The sequence below is a fragment of the Pipistrellus kuhlii genome, unplaced genomic scaffold, assembly GCF_014108245.1.
Source record: "Pipistrellus kuhlii isolate mPipKuh1 unplaced genomic scaffold, mPipKuh1.p scaffold_m20_p_1, whole genome shotgun sequence".
Classification (NCBI taxonomy): domain Eukaryota; kingdom Metazoa; phylum Chordata; class Mammalia; order Chiroptera; family Vespertilionidae; genus Pipistrellus; species Pipistrellus kuhlii.
The window spans coordinates 53,334,896-53,354,281 of record NW_023425404.1 but is presented as its reverse complement, the minus strand read 5'-3'; the positions used below and the strand labels follow the sequence as shown (position 1 = coordinate 53,354,281).

At 54.1% G+C, this 19,386-nt stretch overlaps 1 protein-coding gene across 1 annotated transcript; it reads left to right on the top strand.

Moving 5' to 3' along the window:
* Positions 1-5,396: 5,396 nt before the first annotated feature.
* Positions 5,397-18,571, top strand: IVD (isovaleryl-CoA dehydrogenase). The gene is made up of 12 exons (XM_036446123.2): positions 5,397-5,583; positions 6,915-7,004; positions 7,234-7,285; positions 10,264-10,433; positions 11,670-11,763; positions 11,933-12,069; positions 14,160-14,256; positions 15,339-15,432; positions 15,900-15,981; positions 16,442-16,546; positions 16,643-16,715; positions 17,338-18,571. Exons 1-12 carry the CDS (start codon positions 5,431-5,433, stop codon positions 17,469-17,471), a joined length of 1,281 nt encoding a protein of 426 aa, XP_036302016.1. The 5' UTR covers positions 5,397-5,430; the 3' UTR covers positions 17,472-18,571.
* The last annotated feature ends 815 nt before the right edge of the window (positions 18,572-19,386 follow it).

Here is a 19,386-nt window from a genome sequence, read left to right as displayed (position 1 = left end):
AGGTGTAATGAGGGCATCGCCTTCCCCTGATCGCTGGGTCGCCTCCTGCCCCTGAGGGCTTATGGCGTGTGAGAGGGGGCAGGCTGGGCTGAGGGGACCCCACACCTCCCGTGCATGAATTTTCATGCACCAGGCCTCTAGTTTACCATAAATGGACAAGTTCCAAGCTCCCCAACACCTGCACCACCAGTGCTTCCACATACTAGCAGCCTGCTCCCCTCAGCCTTTGGCTTCAAAGCCCCTTAATTGAAAGCAAACTCCATTGGGAGTTGGTTTTAAGTGATTGTTTCCTGTTCTCCGTGCTTGATTCCCTGCAAATACTAGGAAAACAACTTTAACCTCTCCATTGCAAACCTGAATGTACAGTGTTTGGCTTTGCTGCACAGAGGGCATGCAGACCCCTGATTGGTTTGGTTTGGTAACATTCTCTCACCATATAAGCTGCTTTATAACAATATGCCCCTGAGTGCTCCTGGTCTGCACAATAAACTTTCACTAATTACTACTTCAGTGATTCATTGGTTTTGCTTTGGCTATTTATGAACTTTTAATAGGATTAAGAGAATAGAGTCAAGGACATCAGGACAATGTAGGAATCAAATGTGTAAAGGCCATAGCAGCAAAGGTGTAAAGAAAGATTCAAATATAAGAAAGCTACAGGAATTTATCGATGGCATAGGGTGTGGGAGGAAGGAATCCATATACATGGAAGTTTTGAGCAAGGTGACAGAATAAGAATTGGTTATAAAATTAGGATGTTAAAACTTCAGCTTGCAGCCCATCCCAGCCAGACAAATCTGGATTGGAATTCCAGCGTACACACCGTTTCATCAAACTGGAGGCTTTGGCTAGAAACAAATGATAAAGATGTTAAGGATCTTAGGATTTGCAAACCAGAAACACAACTAGTCAATACCTTCTAAAAAGACAGAAAAGCTAAGGGCCTTCACAGTAAAAAGTACATTCTTGAAAAGGATAGTTCATAGCCCATGGATTGGTCCAAAATGGTAATCCTTTGGAATCTAACTCAACACATCCAGATCTAAGCCTTCATCACTTGATTCAGCAGACCCTCAAGTTCCCACAAAAGTTTCCAGCCATGTCTGAGAGGCAGCCGTGGGGCAGGGGCAGGCGAGGAGCAAGCTGTTCCGGGCCTGGCTGCTCAGGGCCTGGCCTCTGTTGCTCTGGTTCATTCCACAACCAGCTGCTCCGGGTCTGGACACTGCTGCTCCCGACCTAGTTGCTCTGGACTTGGCTGCTGCTGCTCTGGGCCTGGCCACACCCGACCCGGCTGCTCGGGGCCCGGCCGCTCCGGGCCTGGCCGCTCCCAGCCCGGCAGCCGCTGCTCCGGGCCTGGCCACACCGGACCCGGCTGCTCCGGGCCTGGCCGCTCCCAGCCCGGCAGCCGCTGCTCCGGGCCTGGCCACACCGGACCCGGCTGCTCCGGGCCTGGCCGCTCCCAGCCTGGCAGCCGCTGCTCCGGGCCTGGCCGCACAAGACCCGGCTTCTCCGGGCCTGGCCGCTCCCAGCCTGGCAGCCGCTGCTCCGGGCCTGGCCGCTTCCAGCCTGGCAGCTGCTGCTCCGGGCCTGACTGCACCCGACCCGGCTGCTCTGGGCCCGGCTTCCCCGGGCCCGGCCGCTCCGAGTCTGGCCGCTTCCAGCCTGGATGCTCCGGGCTTGGCTACTGCTGTTCTGGGCCTGGCTGCTCCCAACCCGGCTGCTCTGGGCCCGGCTTCTCCGGGCCCAGCCACTCTGGGTCTGGGTGTTCCTGGACTGGCCACCCTGGGCTTGGCTGCCTCCGCCTCAGGCCTGGCTGCCACTGCCCCAGGTCTGGTGCTGGCTCCAGTGCTGGCTATTGTTGCTCTGGTTCTGGCTGCTGCTGCTCTGGGGCCTGGCCGTTGCTGCTCCGGGCCTTGTTGCCACTTCCTTGTGTCTGGGCACTCTAGGCCTGGCCGCCGCTGTTCCAACATTCTGTCCTTTTTTTTTTTTTTTTAAACTCATATATGTTGCAATGTTGGCTGGTGAGTTGAGTTCTGACTTAGTCTTTGATTTTTCAAGTTCTTCTTTGTATTCTTTCTTAAGTAATTTTACTATCTTTTGCTCTCACTTGATTTCTTCACATTGAGAACTTTGGTTTCTTCCTCCTTGTCCTGGGAGCTCAGCAGGTTGGCCTGTGGCACCCCTTTGTTCTCCGCGGGCTCCTGCGCTGCTCCAGCCTGTTGCCAGGGTTGGCGCCGCCCAGGAAGCAGCCCAAGGCCTTGGCTCCGTTGCCCGTGCTCAGAGGTCAAGGGCTCAGGGGAACCCCCCCCCTAGGGGCCCCGTCGCCCGGCTCCCTGCCAGCGCCCGGCTGGCCAGTGTCCAGCAGGGGCTCCTGCTCCCTGTTGCATTCCTCCAGTCTGGAGCTTTTTTTTTTTTTCCTCCTTCCCGCTAGGGGAGTCTAGGATCAGAGTCAACAGACTGTCCTCCGCGTGCAGTGTGCGCGACTCTGGGGGCTCCGCTTTTCGCCGCTCCCCTGGGATTCCGCCTCACAGCCCCGTCTCCCCCTGCCTGAGCCTGGGTTCCCAGGGTCTGGTCTAGGACGGGTTCAGAGCAGTCAAAACTGGGGCCCAACACAGCTGGGGCTCCCGTTTCCTTCCCTCCAGGGCAATCCCGCATCAGAGACAACATTCCTTCCCTTGCAAGCAATGTGCGCGACTCCGGGGGCTCGGCCTTTCGCCGCTCTCCCAGGACTCCACCTCACAGCCCCTCTACTTGAGCCTGGGTCCCCAGGGATTGGCACAGAACTGGGGTTCAGAGCAGTCCGGACTGAGGCTCGGTGCCGCCGGAGACCCTGTTCCTTCCGGCTAGGGTAATCCAGCATCAGAGTCAACATTCAGTCCTCTGTGCACAATGTGCGCACGACTCCGGGGGCCCTGCTTTTCGCCGCTCGCCTGGGATTCTGCCTCACAGCCCCGTCTCCCCCGCCGGAGCCTGGGTCCCCAGGGTCTGGCCCATAATGGGGCTCAGCGCTGCCGGTTCGGGGTTTAGCCCAGGCTGGGGGTTTTATTTCCTTCCTGCTAGGGAGCGCCAGGCAGCACCCAGCCTTCTCCTCCTCTCTGGCTGCGACATCTCCGCGCGTGCGTGTGGGCGCGCAGCATGTCTCCATACCTTAGGCTTTTTCTCAGCTCCTCTGATTTTCCTTCTGGTTTTCTCTTTCCTTCTTGTTGTAGAATTTTCAGTCAGTCAACTACCTGTGGCTCTGGGCGATGTCTACTCTACATTTTAGTTGTATCCCATTGAAATTGTTGTGTGCTGCTGCGGTTAGGTGTCTACCCGAGCAGCCATCTTGGATTCTCCCTAGATTATTGTTGAAAATATTACAGATGTCCCCCTCTTTTATCCCCATTGACCCCCTCCACCTTCCACCCCTCTCCCTCTGTCCAGGCTTTCACTACATTATTGTCTGGGTCCATGGGTTATGCATATATGCATATGAGTTCTTTGGTTAATCTCTCCCCACCCACTCACCTTGCCTTCCCTCTGAGATTCATCAGTTTGTTCCATGCTTCTATGTCCCTGGATCTATTTTGTTCATCAGTTTATTGTATTTTGTTAATTAGATTACATATATGAGTTAATTAGATTCCACATATGAGTGATATCATGTGATACTTGTCTTTCTCTGATTGGCTTAGTTTCCTTAGCATAATACTCTCCAGACCATCCTATATAATAAAAGGCTAATATGCAAATTGTTCCCTTGACCAGGAGTTCGACCAGAAGGCAGAGCCAGCTGGCCAACCTCCTGTGTCCCCCCTCCCCACTTCCATCCCTCCTCTCTGCCAGTCTGGCCCGATTGGCCCCAGTCAGGTCTGGTTGCCAGACCCCACCCATGCACGTATTTGTGCACTGGGCCTCTAGTTTATTTATAAAATCACAGAGGTAGAAGTAATTCATAGAAGAAATGGGCTGAGGAAACAAGTTGTAGAGGCAAAGGAAGCTTGGGAAGCAGAGAGGAGGGGCAGGTTGTGCTCCCAGGATGGAGAGCAGGTTGGGTCTGCCCTTCTTCCCAAAGGTTTGAGATTTTAGGGGATGTCCCAGGGAAAGATCTCAATAGAATATCCAGCAGTTTCCCAAGTGTGGTCTCTTTTGACTTATGGACCCACATGGAGCAGGAGGTCATTATTCAATGCAGCTGGTCCTGAGGTCAAGTGTGGCAGGCTTTGCTGCTCTTCTGGGCCTGGAGCTGAAATACAACTGAGGCCTGGATGTTATCTCTAGGGAGGAAAGGGCAGGGGGTCCAAGGTGCATGACCAGCAATGTGCTAGGGGAGGAAAGGCCCCCCTGAGGGCAAGGTCCTCCCCTGAATTTGCCTTTGCTAGGCACCCAGGGCCTCCCACCCTGGGGACCTTCTGCACTTGACCCATTGTCCTCACTCTGCTCATATCTGTCTAACTGCCTACCATACTTATATTTCTATATTCTTTTTTTTTTAATTGGTTGTTTCTTGTCTGTATCCTGACTGGGAATTGAACCCTGACCTTGGTATATTAGGACAATGCTCTAACCAACTGAGGTACAATGCCACGGCTATATATTTTTAATCTAATTGTAGTCTGAACCAGGGCTTCACCAATGGGCTTTTATACAACACTTTATGAATTCCCATATGAAGGAATCCTGGAAATTCGTCTTTTCTATCTCCTGACCATTTTACCCACTTGAGTAAAAGAGAGTCAAGCCAAGGGCCCCTGGCCTTGTTCCCAAACTTTAACCTGGCTTACCCAGCTTGTTGCTCCACCTGATTGCTGGTGAGGTTTCTCATTGTAATCACTTCTTCCCAATCTTCCCTAAAGGCAGGTAAATAGAAGACTTGCTTGAGGCCCTTTAATGTTGGCATTCTTACAGGGAGTCAGCTCTGCCCATTCAGCCTTTGGTAATGCTGTACTAAACCTTTGTTTTAACCTCATCAATACCCATTTTATTGCTGAGACCGGTTTGGCTCAATGGATAGAGCTCGGCTTGGGGACTGAAGGGTCCCGGGTTCGATTCCGGTCAAGGGCATGTACCTTGGTTGCGGGCATATCCCCAGTAGGGGGTGTGCAAGAGGCAGCTGATCGATGACTCTCTCTCAACAATGTTTCTAACTCTCTGTCCCTTTCTCTTCCTCTCTGTAAAAATTATTTTAAAATTATTTTAAAAAAGAAAAAAAGGAAGAAACGGAAGACGCTTCAGACGCTTCTCTCGCTATTTAAAGAAGTCCCCGCCTGGCACTCAGCCCGCCTCACGCTGGGTCACCGCAGACAGCCCGGTGCGGGCGGGGGCCGGGGCCGGCGCTGATTGGCCGCTGCAGACCCAGCCCCCTCGCCCATTGGTGGGCGGCGCCGCCGGATTGGCGGAGCCCGTGGGGCGGACTCAGCGCCGCTCCCGGCCGGCTCGCTGCGTGCGGAGATGGCGACGGCGGTGGGGCTGCTGGCGCGGCGGGTGCGGGGCTGGAGGCTGCGGGCGCCGTTGGCGCCGCCGGCCCGCGTCCTTCCCCGGCGGGCACACTCGCTGCTGGCGGTGGACGACGCCATCAACGGGCTGAACGAGGAGCAGAAGCAGGTAGGGAGCCTGGCCCGCCGCCCGGCCCCGAGGCCTCCGGGCCTGGCCCGTCTGCCAGCTTCGGGTTCGCCTGGGCACTCGCCGCCCCCCTCCTGCCGCCCGCGCGCCGGCTGCGGGGTGAGATGCGGGGCAGCAGGGAAGCTGCTGGCGCTGCGGGTGTCTTTGCCGGCGGAGTTTGGTGGAAAGGGGCCTCCGTCTGCTGAAGGAAAGCCAAGGTTAATCATTATCCCCAGCCGATCGCTTTCCCACGCACACCCCGGGGGCTCTGACAGGCAGCGGGATCTCACCCCCAGAGTCAGAGCCCAAAGTGGGACAGAACACGTGGAAGGGGCCCTGCACCGCGGCTGGAGCAGAGCCCTCGGGAGGGAGGAGGCTGCTCGCTGGGACCCAGTTCCGCCGGCAGGTGATTTTCCTGTGGGACAGCGGGCGCGTGCCAGAGCTTCCGGGAACTCCGAAGCCCGCTCGAGTCTCAAACTTTCCTGCCAAGAGGAGTTTCTAATATCCTTGAATAATCCCTTATATTTTATTTTTTTAAAATACATATTTTATTGATTTTTTAGAGAGGAAGAGAGAGGGACAGAGAGTCAGAAACATCGATGAGAGAGAAACATCGATCAGCTGCCTCCTGCACACCCCCTATGGGGGATGTGCCCACAACCAATGTACATGCCCTTGACCAGAATCAACCTGGGACCCTTCAGTCCACAAGCCACTGAGCCAAACCGGTTTCGGCTGAATAATCCCTTTTAGACAAAGGGCAGAAAAGAGCCCACAGGTGCTTACAACTGGGGCGGGAGGGGGGGTGTTTACTGGGGAAGGCTGGACCAGTCAGTTCATGCAGGGCCTTGTCCTAAGCACAAAAGAAAGCCATGGGATGATTTTATGTAGGAGAGTGACATTTAAAAAATACTCATTTCCAAAACCAGTCTGGCATCGGTCTGCAGACTGAAAGGTCCTGGGTTTGATTCCAGTCAAGGGCATGTACTTTGGTTGTGGGCACATCCCCGGTAGGGGGTGTGCAGGAGGCAGCTGATGGATGTCTCTCTCTCATCGATGTTTCTAGCTCTCTGTCTCTCTCCGTTCATCTCTGTAAAAAATCAATAAAATGTATTTTAAAAAAATACTCATTAAGCAATCTGGACCGAGGACCTCAAGAAAGAGGGGTGGAGATGATCTCTGAGGAAGTGTACACCACGGTCTCTTAAGTTGCAGTCTGATGTGTTTGGTGAGGCATCATGGAGCCTGCTCCCCTGAATGTGCCTCCGCGGAGGAGACGCTGTCTTCTGCGGCAGTCACGTTCTGTTGAAGAACTGTCGCCCCTCTCCCTCTAGCTTCGTCACACCCTGTCTAAGTTCCTGCAGGAGCACCTAGCCCCCCAGGCCCAGGAGATCGATCAAAGCAATGAATTCAAGAACCTCCGGGTGAGTCTTAAGGCCCACCCTGGGGGCGCAGGGGCAGTCCGGGAGCTGGGCGGTGCTGGGAGTTGCCCTACAGCCTAGAAGAACTCATAGAGTCTTCTGGTAAATGACACCCCCTTAGAAGTGCAGCCCCTTTCGGTGAAGTGTTTGGGGCTCTTGGCTCCAGGGGTCCAGGCACCTGTGCCTGGCTGCCTTCTCACTACTCACTGTGCTCCCTCCATTCTGCTGGCAGGAGTTCTGGAAGCAGCTGGGGAAGCTGGGAGTCCTGGGTATCACAGCCCCTGGTGAGTAGTTTCATTCCCTAAGGAGAACCTTTCTCTGTGTCTTGCGTGCCCTTTAACACCAGAACTAAAAGAAGCAGGAAAGGAGTGAAAAGACTGCTCAAAGAAGAAAAAAAAAGGGGGGGGGGGTGGAGATTGTGCTCAAAGAAACCCAGAACTTCCTCCCGCTGGGTCCTAGGAAAGCTCCCATTGGCTGTCAGCCTTTCTATTCTTTTGGTCAGTGACATTGAGATGACAAAGAGCCAGTGTGGTTCACTCAGGCCAGAATCATTTGGACTCCTAAAGTCTGCATGCTGAATGAGCTCCCCCAGGTGATGTTGGCAGCTTAGCCCCTTAGTTTAGTTCCTACATTCTTTTTTTTTATATATACTTTATTTTATTTTATTATTTTTTAAATTTAATATATTATTTTATTAAATTATTATTTTTGTACATATACCCTCCCTCCCCAGAGTTTTGTGTTCATTGGTTGTACTTATATGCATGTATACAAGTCCTTCGGTTGATCTCTTATCTCCCCCAGATCTCCCCAACCTCCCCGCTGTAATTTGACAGTGTGTTTGTTGCTTTACTGTCTCTATATCTATCTTTTGGTTCTTCAGTTTATAATGTTCTTTATCATCCATAAATAAGTGAGGTCATGTGGTGTTTCTCTTTCATTGACTGGCTTGTTTCACTCAGCATGATGCTCTCCAATTCCATCCAGGTTGCTGCAAATGATGAGAATTCCTTCTTTTTTATGGCAGCATAATATTCCATTGTGTAAATGTACCATAGTTTTTGGATCCAATCATCTGCTGATGGGCACCTAGGCTGTTTCCAAATCCTAGCTATTGTATTGTAAATTGTGTTGCTATGAACATAAGGGTGCATATATCCTTTCCGATTGATGTTCTAGCTTCTTAGTCCCTACATTCTTAAACTCCGTCCTACCAATAACATCTAGGCACACAGCCTGGCCCTGGGCCCATTTGGAAACATGACGTTGTGAAGGAATGCCAGTCTGAGCCTTCCTGTGAGGGGCCAGGTGATGTGTTAAATACGCTGCCCTGTGTCCCCTGTGGGTCTTACTACCTGTTTCCAGGGATAAAGGGAGCTGGCGGTCTCTGATTTGGATGCTGACCTCTGAAGGAGAGGCCCAGCCTGGCTGGCAGTGCCCAATAGATGGCACACCTGCTTCAGCTTGCATTCCTCGGGCACTGGAATAGAGGAGGGAAATGGTGTACTTCTCACATCTCCCCCTTACCGCTTGGAGACAGTTCTTGATTTTGAGGTGATCATAGAAAGCTAGATCATGGGTAATGATAAAATGAAGCCACTTAAAAATTAATTTAGACCACCTTAATGGAAAGTAGGCGGAAAGCCACTGGAAACTCATGAACAAGGCTTTCTTCCTGTGTCTTGGGGGTTTATGAACCCTATAGAAAATATGTTTCTGAACCAGAAGGTATTTAAAATAAATAAATCATATATATATATATATATATATATATATATATATATATATATATATAATTGATTTTTTACAGAGAAGAAGAGAGAGGGATAGAGAGTTAGAAACATTGGTGAGAGAGAATAATTAATCAGCTGCCCCCTGCACACTCCTCACAATCCAGGTACATGCCCCCGACCGGAATCGAACCTGGGACCTTTCAGTCTGCAGGCCGACGCTCTATCCACTGAGCCAAACTGGTTTCGGACCAGATGGTATTTTTTAAAAATATATTTTATAGATTTTTCACAGAGGAAGAGAGAGGGATAGAGAGTTAGAAACATCGATCAGTTGCCTCTTGCACACTCCCTACTGGGGATGTGCCCACAACCAAGGTACATGCCCTTTACCTGAATTGAACCTGAGATCCTTGAGTCCACAGGCCGATGCTCTATCCACTGAGCCAAACCAGTTTTGGCGCCAGATGGTATTTTAGTGGGAGAAAGATAGTTAGAAATCAGAAACTTGGAAAGAAAGCCAGATATAAGTTCTGGTTTCTGCATGATTGTCCCTGTGGCTGTTTTCAGTGTCAACACCTGAGGGTTTTCCTTCCTGGAATTGCAGGGGACGGGCCAACCTTTCCAGAGAGCTTTGGATGAGCCTGACTTCTTGGTCAAGAGTGAGCATGTGCAGAGGATCTCACCAGGGTTTCCCCAAATAGCAGGGCAGCAGTTGGTACCAGTTGACCCAGCCACTTTAAAAAAAAAAAATTGATTTCAGAGAGGAAGGGAGAGAGAGAAACATCAATGATGAGAGAGAATCATTGATCAGCTGCCACCTGCATACCCCCTACTGGGGATGGAGCCCAAACCAGGCATGAGCCCTTGACTAGAATTGAACCCGGGACCCTTCAGTCTGCAGGCCGATGCTCTATCCACTGAGCCAAAGCGGCCAGGGTGATCCAGCCTCTTTGATTTAAAATCTGCCAAGGAAAAGGCACATTTCTATGAGGAGTTCCCAAATTTCCTAACCAGCATCTCGGCTGCACTGCCCACCAGATTTTCTCTCAGGCTGTGGCTCTCCTGTTCCTGTTACTAATTTTGCTTTTTTACTTATTTTTTAACTTTTTTCATTGAGCTATAACTGACATGTAACCTTATGTATGTTTGAGGGGTACAATGTGTTTATTTGACAGTCCTGTTTCTTTAGGTCCAAACCTATGCACATCTCACTTTCCTGGGGCCTTTTACAAAAGCATCTGTCTTGCACTTCAGGTTCTCTTGCCCTCCTTGAGAGGTCTGTCCAGGATAAAGTGGGGGTGGCAATGACTATTTCTGAACCAGCTCTGCTGACAGAGGCAGCAAACAGAACCCGTTCTGTGTGTTTGTAGACAGATTCCCTGGCATCAACCTGTTGACTTTGTCAGTAGGAACTTGGAATAGATGCTATAAGGATGTTTCTCTGCTGTTGACGGCTGCTAAGTTCCTGTCAATGCCCTGGTTTAATCTGAGCTGCCTTTTCTGTTCCCCTGCACAACTTCCGCTCCCAGTCCAGTATGGCGGCTCTGGCTTGGGCTACCTGGAACACGTGCTGGTGATGGAGGAAATATCCCGAGTTTCTGGATCCGTGGGACTCAGCTACGGTGCCCACTCCAACCTCTGCATCAACCAAATTGTACGCAATGGAAATGAGGCCCAGAAGGAGAAGTACCTGCCCAAGGTGAGGAGACGGGAGTGGAGAAACACACGCTGACCTCGGTGCAACCACCAGACACGAGGCACCCTGCTGCCGAGGGCCAGTCAGATTTGCTCTCCTGTAGCATGCTGCCCTGAACCAGACGTAGTTAGGAAGGAGTCAGGGGTTTGCTTTCAAATACTTAAGTCAAAAAAATTAAAAATATGGCCAAGCCTTCTGAGTTCATCACTGGACAGCATGTGCAAGGCGCACTCTCAGAAACTGAAGACTAGGACTTGCTTCTGTGCAGAGGGACTCGGAAAAGGAGAGATATTTTCAGCCATGTAGTTACTGGGCTTCTTTTATAAGACTTTACCAATAGGCTGGTCTTTGAGAGAAGTTTTGAAGGGGTGTCATGTGTGCCGTGCCAGCACAGCCTAGGGTTTGGCGAGCCTGAGGGAGGGCGGCGAAGGATGTAGAAAAGACAGACAAAGAGAATAAGCTGGGTCTAGGTGGATCTCCTGTGCCTGGCTGAGGCCACAGAGCGGTGGTCGGCAAACTTATTAGTCAACAGAGCCAAGTATCAACAGTACAACAATTGAAATTTCTTTTGAGAGCCAAAATTTTTAAAAAAATATATTTTATTGATTTTATACAGAGAGAAAGGGAGAGATATAGAGAGTTAGAAACATCGATGAGAGAGAATCATCCATCAGCTGCCTCTTGCACACCCCCTACTGGGGATATGCCTGCAACCAAGGGACACGCCCTTTGACCGGAATCGAACCCGGGACCTTTCAGTGAGCAAAACCGGTTTCAGCGAGAGCCAAATTTTTTAAACAAACTTCTTCGAACGCCACTTCTTCAAAAATAGACTTGCCCAGGCAGTGGTATGTTGTGGAAGAACCACAGTTTGCCAACCACAACCACAGAGAAATGATCCAGATGGCAAGCTGAGCCTTTATTTTATAGCCAGAGGTAAACAAGATTGTGGTCACCATAGTTACAGTGTTCTTGTGAGTTTTACTTGTTTTGGCAGCACTTGCTGTACCTCCCACAGCCCATTAGCTACCCAGGAAGGATCTGGAGAGTGTCATAAGGTCAAGCTTAATTTTGCTGAGAGGGCTGCCCCCTAAGCTGGGACTTGTTTGTGGCTTTGCCAACAGATCAGTCCGAGGCTTAACCCTATAGCCGCTCCCTACAGTCATGCAAATAGGAAGTGTCTCACTCCTGTAGGTACTTCTAAAGTCATAACCAAGCCCTTTGGGGTTTTCCTTGCAGCTGATCAGCGGTGAGTACATCGGAGCCCTGGCCATGAGTGAGCCCAATGCTGGCTCTGATGTTGTCTCCATGAAGCTGAAAGCTGAAAAGAAAGGTGAGGCCTCTCTGGACTCGGGAGCTGGAAAGGACAGAGGGGCAGTAATTGGGGTGGCCTCGGCTAGACTTCCAGGACCGTTTCCAGCTGGCCAGCGTCCACTCAGCAGGTCTGTGGACTGAGATGGACCAACATGGCCAGTGTTAAGTAGCCAAATTCCTGTTCTTAGGAGATCACTACGTCCTGAACGGCAACAAGTTCTGGATCACCAATGGGCCTGATGCCGACGTCCTTGTTGTCTATGCCAAGACAGACCTGACTGCTGTGCCAGCTTCTCGAGGCATCACGGCCTTCCTCGTGGAGAAGGTGAATGGAGTGGGAGTGCAGTGGAGGCGTTGGTGATGCCAGAGATAGATCGCTTCCCCTGATAGCAGACTCGAGCTGCCCTGTGGGCCCTGCCAGGGCTCCCCGGGTGGAGGTGAAGAGCAGACCGAAAGGAGGGTGGCAGACAGTGGAGTCCAGGGAGGTGCGTCAAGACTGAGGTTGGTGGAGCCGCCCACCGAGCCAGGCCACACACAGGGCCAGGGTGAGGAGGACTGGGTTTGACAGTGAAGGCGCCATCAGGGGGCTGCTGAGAGCAGCTGTGGAAGACCGAAGTGGAAGTGTGAATGGGAATGCACCTTTCAAATCTTTTTTTAAGTATATTTTTGTTGATTTCAGAGAAGAAGAGAGAGGGAGAGATAAAAATATCAATGGTGAGAGAGGATCATTGATCGGCTGCCTCCTGCACACACTCCCCCCCTACTGGGGATCTAGCCTGCAACCTTGGCATGTGCCCTTAACTGGAATCGAACCCAGGACCCTTTGGTCCACAGACCGACTATCTACTGAGCCAAATCTAGGGCCAGATCTTGACAATAAAAGCAAGAGGGAGGCCTGGCTGGTTTGGCTCAGTGGAACAACGTCAGCCTGTGTGCTGGGGGGTCCCAGGTTGATGTTACTCTCTCTCTCCCCTTCTCCCTTCCTCTGTGAAAACAATTTAAAAAAAAAAAAGAAGAAGAAGAAGAAGCAAGAGGGAGACAGGGCAGAAGGTAGAATGAAGGGTTGGGAGTTTGGCCTTAGCCTGTTTTGCTCAGTGGTTAGAGTGCAACTTCCGGTGAAGCACGTATCTCGATTGCAGGCTTGATCCAGGAGGCAACCAGTCAGTGTATCTCTTTCATATCGAGGTTTCTCTCTTTCTCTCCGCTTCCCTTCTATCACCCCCTCCCCAATCAATGGGGAAAAATCCTCCAGTGAGGATTAACAACAACAAAAGTTGGGAGTTTGAGTTTGTTTTTAAGAATGGGAGAGAGCCGAAACCGGTTTGGCTCAGCGGATAGAGCATCGGCCTGCGGACTGAAGGGTCTCGGTTCGATTCTGGTCAAGGGCATGTACCTTGGTTGCGGGCACATCCCCGGTGGGGGGGGGGGGGGGTGTGTGCAAGAGGCAGCTGATCGATGGTTCTCTCATCGATGTTTCTAACTCTCTATTCCACTCTCTTCCTCTCTGTAAAAAATCAATAAAATATCTTAAAAAAAAAAAAAGAATGGGAGAGAATTGAGCAAATTTTTTGGTAGAGAAATTTAGGAGAGGGAGAATTTGAGATGTGTCTGACCAAGTGAGCAAAACAACGGAGAATTGAGGAAGGAGAGGTAAGGCTGGTGCAGGTGATGGGGGAGGATCTGCCTGGGGACCTTGAGGCCAGGGCATCCGTGAGGGCTGGGGACCACAGGGGTGAGGGAGTCGGTAGACAATTTCACAGATTAGAGTCGGAAGGGTTTGCACTGCCCTCCCTGGGGAGAGGGGGAAAGTGGCTGGCTGGGGTTGGAGGAAGAGAACCGAGTAGCCCAAAGGGCCTGGCTAAGATTGGAAATCTCAAGGTTGTGTAATGCCACTCAGCAGCCCTGGGAGGTTAGGGAAACAAAACATGTGCTCTGAGCACTCGCCGTGCACAGAGCATCTGATGAGTCCAGGCTGAAGCTCACAGGTGGTTGAATTGATCCCGGCTGTGATTGAATTCGGTGCAGATGGCAGAGGAACAAAAGGCCAAAGGAGTTGAATGGGCTGCTGAGAACGTCTTGGAAATTATTTCCCTAAGGAAAGGAAACAAAGCTAGGAAGGGTCAAGCAGGCCCCGGGGATCAGGCATTTGAGAAAGATGTGCCCCCGTGAGACGTGGGGAGAGTGAGAAGTGGGGAGAACGTGAGCTAGCGGCAGAGAAGGCTGGGGTCTGGTGGGGCGTTAGGGCTGGCGCTTCCGGGAGCGGACCCGTACAGGGTGGGCCCAGGGTGAGAACGCTGGAGTGCCGTGGGAGGGAGTCCTGGGACTGGGTGGGAAGGTGGGCTTTTTGCGAGGGACTTCCCTTTCCTAGACCCCGTGGGGCCTGGTCTGTAATCAAGGCCTTTTGTTTCTGTGAAGAACATGCCTGGCTTCAGCACCGCCAAGAAGCTGGACAAGCTGGGGATGAGGGGTTCTAACACCTGTGAGCTGATCTTTGAAGACTGCAAAGTTCCTGGTGAGTCTAAGGAAGTGTGAGCCCCTGTGAGGACCCCTTCATAAGCAGAGAAAGCCCGCCTCTGGGTTAGAGAGGCTCCCACTGTTAGCTGACCGGTGACTGCCGGGCTGGCCCACGGCCGTCCGGGAGGGGCTCGGCCTGGGGGGCACGGCTCTCCCTGTGCCTGACTGAGGTGTTTGCTGTGTCTGGGTTGGATTCCAGCACCTGGAATAGAAAGATAAGATCCGCTCGTGCCCACGAATGCCCTTCAGACGTCCTTGTTTGTACGTTTCCCGGTACCGCCTGTCCAAGGTATTCATTAACAATGCTAAAAAAAAAATCCAAGCACACTGGTGGAAGCTGGACTCGGTGAAGGGAGGGCAGTTCCGTTAGAGTGTTTTCTCCCCTGAAGTGTAACTGGAAGTGTGGCGCATTGTGGGAGGACCAGCACACCTTTCCTGTGCTAAGGAGGCCAAAGGCATGGATTTGATCACGGCGAGGCTTACTCCGTAGTACCTCAGCCACAGACCGCGCCTCACCCTCACCGTCCACCACCCAGGAGAAGAATGCTTTGGTGACAACGAGCACCAGGGAGAGGGGCTCATTGCAGAGCCTCCTCCATAAGCAGGAAGACTCTCGGAGGTCATCCGAGGTCCTGGCCCCGGGGTGGAGAGGCGCTCGGCAGCTCCTGTCACCGTGCGGACTGGCCGTCTCCTGCAGGGTGCCTGGTCCGTGGACACTGTTGGAGGGGAGGGGCCGGGTGACACTGACCGAGGGAAGGAGTGATTACGGACACAGGTGTGAAAATACCAGGAAGGGTCTGGCTGACTCTTTTCTTCTTCCCCCAAGGGCCGGGCCTCTGTGTCTGGCCCTGTGGGTGGTGTGGGCATGGGGGCGGATGTCTGTCCAGCAGGCTCTGCTTCCGACGGGGAGCGCGACGCCCCAGCCTTTTCTCTCATCCAGAATCACCCTCGCTGACGGCCAGGTGACATATCTCGGTGCCTTGTACAAGAGCCGCGGAACCAAAGCTAGCAGCTCTTACAGAGGGAGATGTCCGTGGGCGGTGGGCAGCCCCCTCCCTCTGACCAGCGCCTTTCCCGCAGCCGAGAACATCCTGGGCCACCTCAGTAAGGGCGTCTACGTGCTCATGAGCGGGCTGGACCTGGAGCGGCTGGTGCTGGCGGGCGGGCCCCTCGGGTGAGTGCGCGGCTCAGGGTGCGGGTGCGGGGGCTGGGCTCTCGGCTTCCCTGGCAAGCAGCGCCTGGCACACAGCAGCCTCGGCCTCGGCCTTCTTTCCTGGAAATAAAAGAGCCTTCTAGTCACATGTGTAATTTCTCCACACTGAGGGGAAAGGACATTCCTTAAAAGAAAGCGTCTGAGGAGCAATGCCGCCTGTTTACTCGGGATGTGAAACAGGACACCTAAGGCCCCACTGCGCGGGGGTCTTGCCGCTCTGTCTGGTCTTGGGGTGCAGTGACCGAGCAGGGGTAACCAGTGTCCTCAGACTCCTTTTCTCCTCTCTACAACTCCAGCTTTTTGTCTCACTGAGCTGCCCCCCGCCCCCCACCAAGCCTTTTCCCATTGGCGTTTTGCCCCCACCCACCCAGCTGGCAGCAGGGGTGGGGGACAGTGAGGCACCGCCCGTGTCTTTGTCCTTCCCGCAGGATCATGCAGTCTGTCCTGGACCACACCATTCCCTACCTGCACGTGCGGGAAGCCTTTGGCCAGAAGATTGGCCACTTCCAGGTGAGGGGAATGCTTTGCTGACTTGTCCTCTCTCATTGGGTTTCAGTTTTCTTTAAAAATGAGAACGTGGGCATTTGCCAGCCTTCCCCAGCGGAGTGAGTGTGGGTGCTGGGAGGGCGGCTCCTCGGCATGCTGCCTGGCTCCGGGGGGTGTTGGGAAGATGACCACAGGTCTCCTTGCTTCCTGTTTGGGATGAATGAACCAGGCGTTGTAAGGGCGATGCGTGGGTAAGGGGGGTGGGGGGGCGGCGCATGTCTAGTCGCCCTTCCTGGTGTGAAGACTCTGCAGAGCGTCAGTGAGGGTGGCGGCGGCCCCCACCCTCTGTCATCCGAGGCAAGTCCCGTCGGCTTTCTGAGCCCTGACGCTCACGCGTGGCTGCCAGGTTGCCGCTGCGGATCTGCTCTTGGTGACGAGGGAGAGTGTCTGAGAGGGAAGTTGACTGTGCCCTCTCTGTGCCCAGCTGATGCAGGGGAAGATGGCCGACATGTACACCCGCCTCATGGCCTGCCGGCAGTACGTCTACAACGTCGCCAAGGCCTGCGACATGGGCCACTGCACCCCCAAGGTGAGGGCCTGCCCGGGGGGGGGGGGGCCGCGCGCGGGTCCCAGGCCGCGCTGCCCCGGGGCCTGGCGGGGCTGCTGACCGGCCCTCCCCCCGCAGGACTGCGCGGGCGTGATCCTTTACACGGCCGAGTGTGCCACGCAGGTGGCCCTGGACGGCATTCAGTGTTTCGGTGAGCAGCCCCCACGCCCGCCCCCCCTCCCCTGCCTGTGGCTGTCCCCCCCTCACCCCTCACCCTGAGCGTCAGCTGGCTGGTGCCATTCGGCTGCTTCTGCCCCAGTTATTACGAGAACATGGAAAAGCAAACGAGACAACTGCCGGAGGCGGCACGCCCCCTCACACCTAACCCTATGGACACTGGCAAGTGGGAGGAGAGGCCTCGGGGGGACGGCCTGGTTAAGAGCACAGACTCGAGCCAGGCGGCCTCGGTTGGACTCTCGGTTTTACCGCGGACCAGCTTTGTGACTTGTACAAATCGCTTCACTTCTCTGCACCTGGCACCCAGTAAAAGCTATGCAGCGTCTCCTTCCCTGCTTCTCCACTCACCAGTGTCCTCTCTGCTTGCTGCTGCCCTGTGCCCTCTGGGTGGCCTTCTGGCCCCTTGTCCACTGTCCTCCCCCAGAAGCTGTTCCCCACACCACGCCCTCGCACCGCCTTTTGCTGGTCCTCTGGAATCAGTCTCTCTCCCGCTGGCCTGTTTCTGTATCCTCGGCCTTCTGTTTGCTTCTCTAGCTGTGCCCACTTCCCATCACTCTTCTGTTATCCTCTCTCTCTCTGCCCCCCCCCCCTGACAGGTGGCCACGGCTACATCAATGACTTCCCCATGGGCCGCTTCCTGCGGGATGCCAAGCTGTACGAGATCGGGGCCGGGACCAGCGAGGTGAGGCGGCTGGTCATCGGCAGATCCTTCAACTCAGACTTCCACTAACGCCGGGCCGTCCCCCTCTTCCCGCACCGAGAGGCCTTTCCCGGGAGGAGAGCCTGGCAGCACTCCTCCCGCCTGAGGCAGGTCCCGGGCTCGGCCGCCCTCGCACCGGCCTGCTCCCTCTGCGATGGCGGCCGAGCCCATGGGCCGCGGGGCCCGGCCGGCCAGCCTGGGAAGCGTTTGGTGGCTTAACATGGACGTGACGGGAAGCCGGGGGGCTTTTCTGGGCTGTGGCGCCGGCTTTGGTGACTGCCCTCGCTCTCTGAACCGCAAGCCTGCCGCTCCCTCCTCCCAGGGTGGTCACCTGGGGGCAGGCAGACAGTCACCTCCTTTTTGGGGGTGAGCCTTGGCAGGGGGCCGTCTGCTCATTTACTTGTGCCTGGTAGCTCTTCCAGGGGGAAACCCCCCAAAACCTAGCCTTTCTGCCGATTTCCAGAGGCATCACCCCCTTGCCGCTTGTGAGCAAGCACCCCCTCTCTTCATGGCCCTGCATCCTTCCAGGGGCTCCCCTCTTTAGGGCTGAAACCCCCCATCGGGGAATGGGCATCTCAGAACGTGTGCCATCCGACCAGCCGTCACCAGCCAGTGGTCCACGAGGCCCGAAAGCTTGGCGACCGCCGGGCTAGGCTCTGTGGTGGGGCAGAGGTCAGCATGCTGGTCGAGGGCCAGCGCCTCTGAGCCCTTCAGCTGCTGTGCCACCACCGCCGCCGTCCTGGCCCTGTGACAGCCCGCGGCCGGCCGGGCAGCGGGCCTGCGTTGGCTGGCTCGGCTCCAGCCAGGCTGCCTGTGTGCATTTCTCTGGACACCCCACGGCTAATTCTGTTACAACTGCACAGCGGCCGCTGCCATTTTATATTAAACATCACGAAGCAGACCCATCTGCTTCTACTCTGGTGTTTTGGGGAGAAGCAGTGCCTCGCCTCGGGCCTGGTCTGGGCCTGCCCTCCGGTCTGCTCACTGGAGGGGAACACTGGCGTGGAACCGGCCCTTAGAAGAGAAGAAGTCTCAGCCTCTCTCTCGCAGATCCCCAGGGATTTTTTAAAGGCGGTTGGAAGTGGTGAAGAGCCTTGGAGCTAAAAGGAAGCTCATAAATTTTGAAACCATCCCTGTGGTTTGTTTGTTTGTTTGTTTGTTTGTTAATCCTCACCCAAGGGTATTTTTTTCATTAATTTTTTTAGAGAAAGTGGAGGGGGGAGAGAGTGATAGAAACATCGATGTGAGAGACACATCGGTTGATTGCCTCCCGCGTGCACCCGTCCAGGGCCAAAGGCTGAGCCTCGATCAGACGGGAACCCAGAACCCTTCAGCTCCAGGGCCAGCCCTCTAACCACTGAGCAAAACTGGCTAGGGTCGTCCCCAGGTTTTTTAAAAGAGCAAGACAGTTTGATTTTCACTCTCCCCCCCCCCCCCCCCCCCCCCCGCCTCTCGTGTTGGTGACTGTGGCTAGGATGGCGGTCGTACTGGGTGTAGTGTGTAGTGGGAACACCAGCCTGGAGACATTCAGAGTGTGACAGAACGGGACGTTTTGTCCAGTCAAGATGGGTTACAGACCTTGCCACCATCTTGGGAAGAAGAAAGTGATTGTTCTCCTAAAACCAAAAAAACGTGCAGCATGAGTCATGAATGGAAGGGGGGGGCCTCCCACTTTGGGGCTGTGGGAGCTCCTGCTTGTTTAATGCCCCGTGCAGCCCCAGCCTCGGCTGCCAGCCCTGCTCCCTCCCGGCCCAAGCCCCCCGTCACTGCCCACCCTGTGGGATGGTGGTAGAAGCTGAGGGAATGGTTCTCCTGTTGTGTTCTGGGCGCACCCTTTACGAGAGCTTGGCAGCTTGGCAATCTGTAGAAAGGTAAAACACAGACTCCTGGGTGGGCTCCAGACTTAGCCACAGCTCCAGGGGTAAGTCTGAGGCACAGGCCGCCT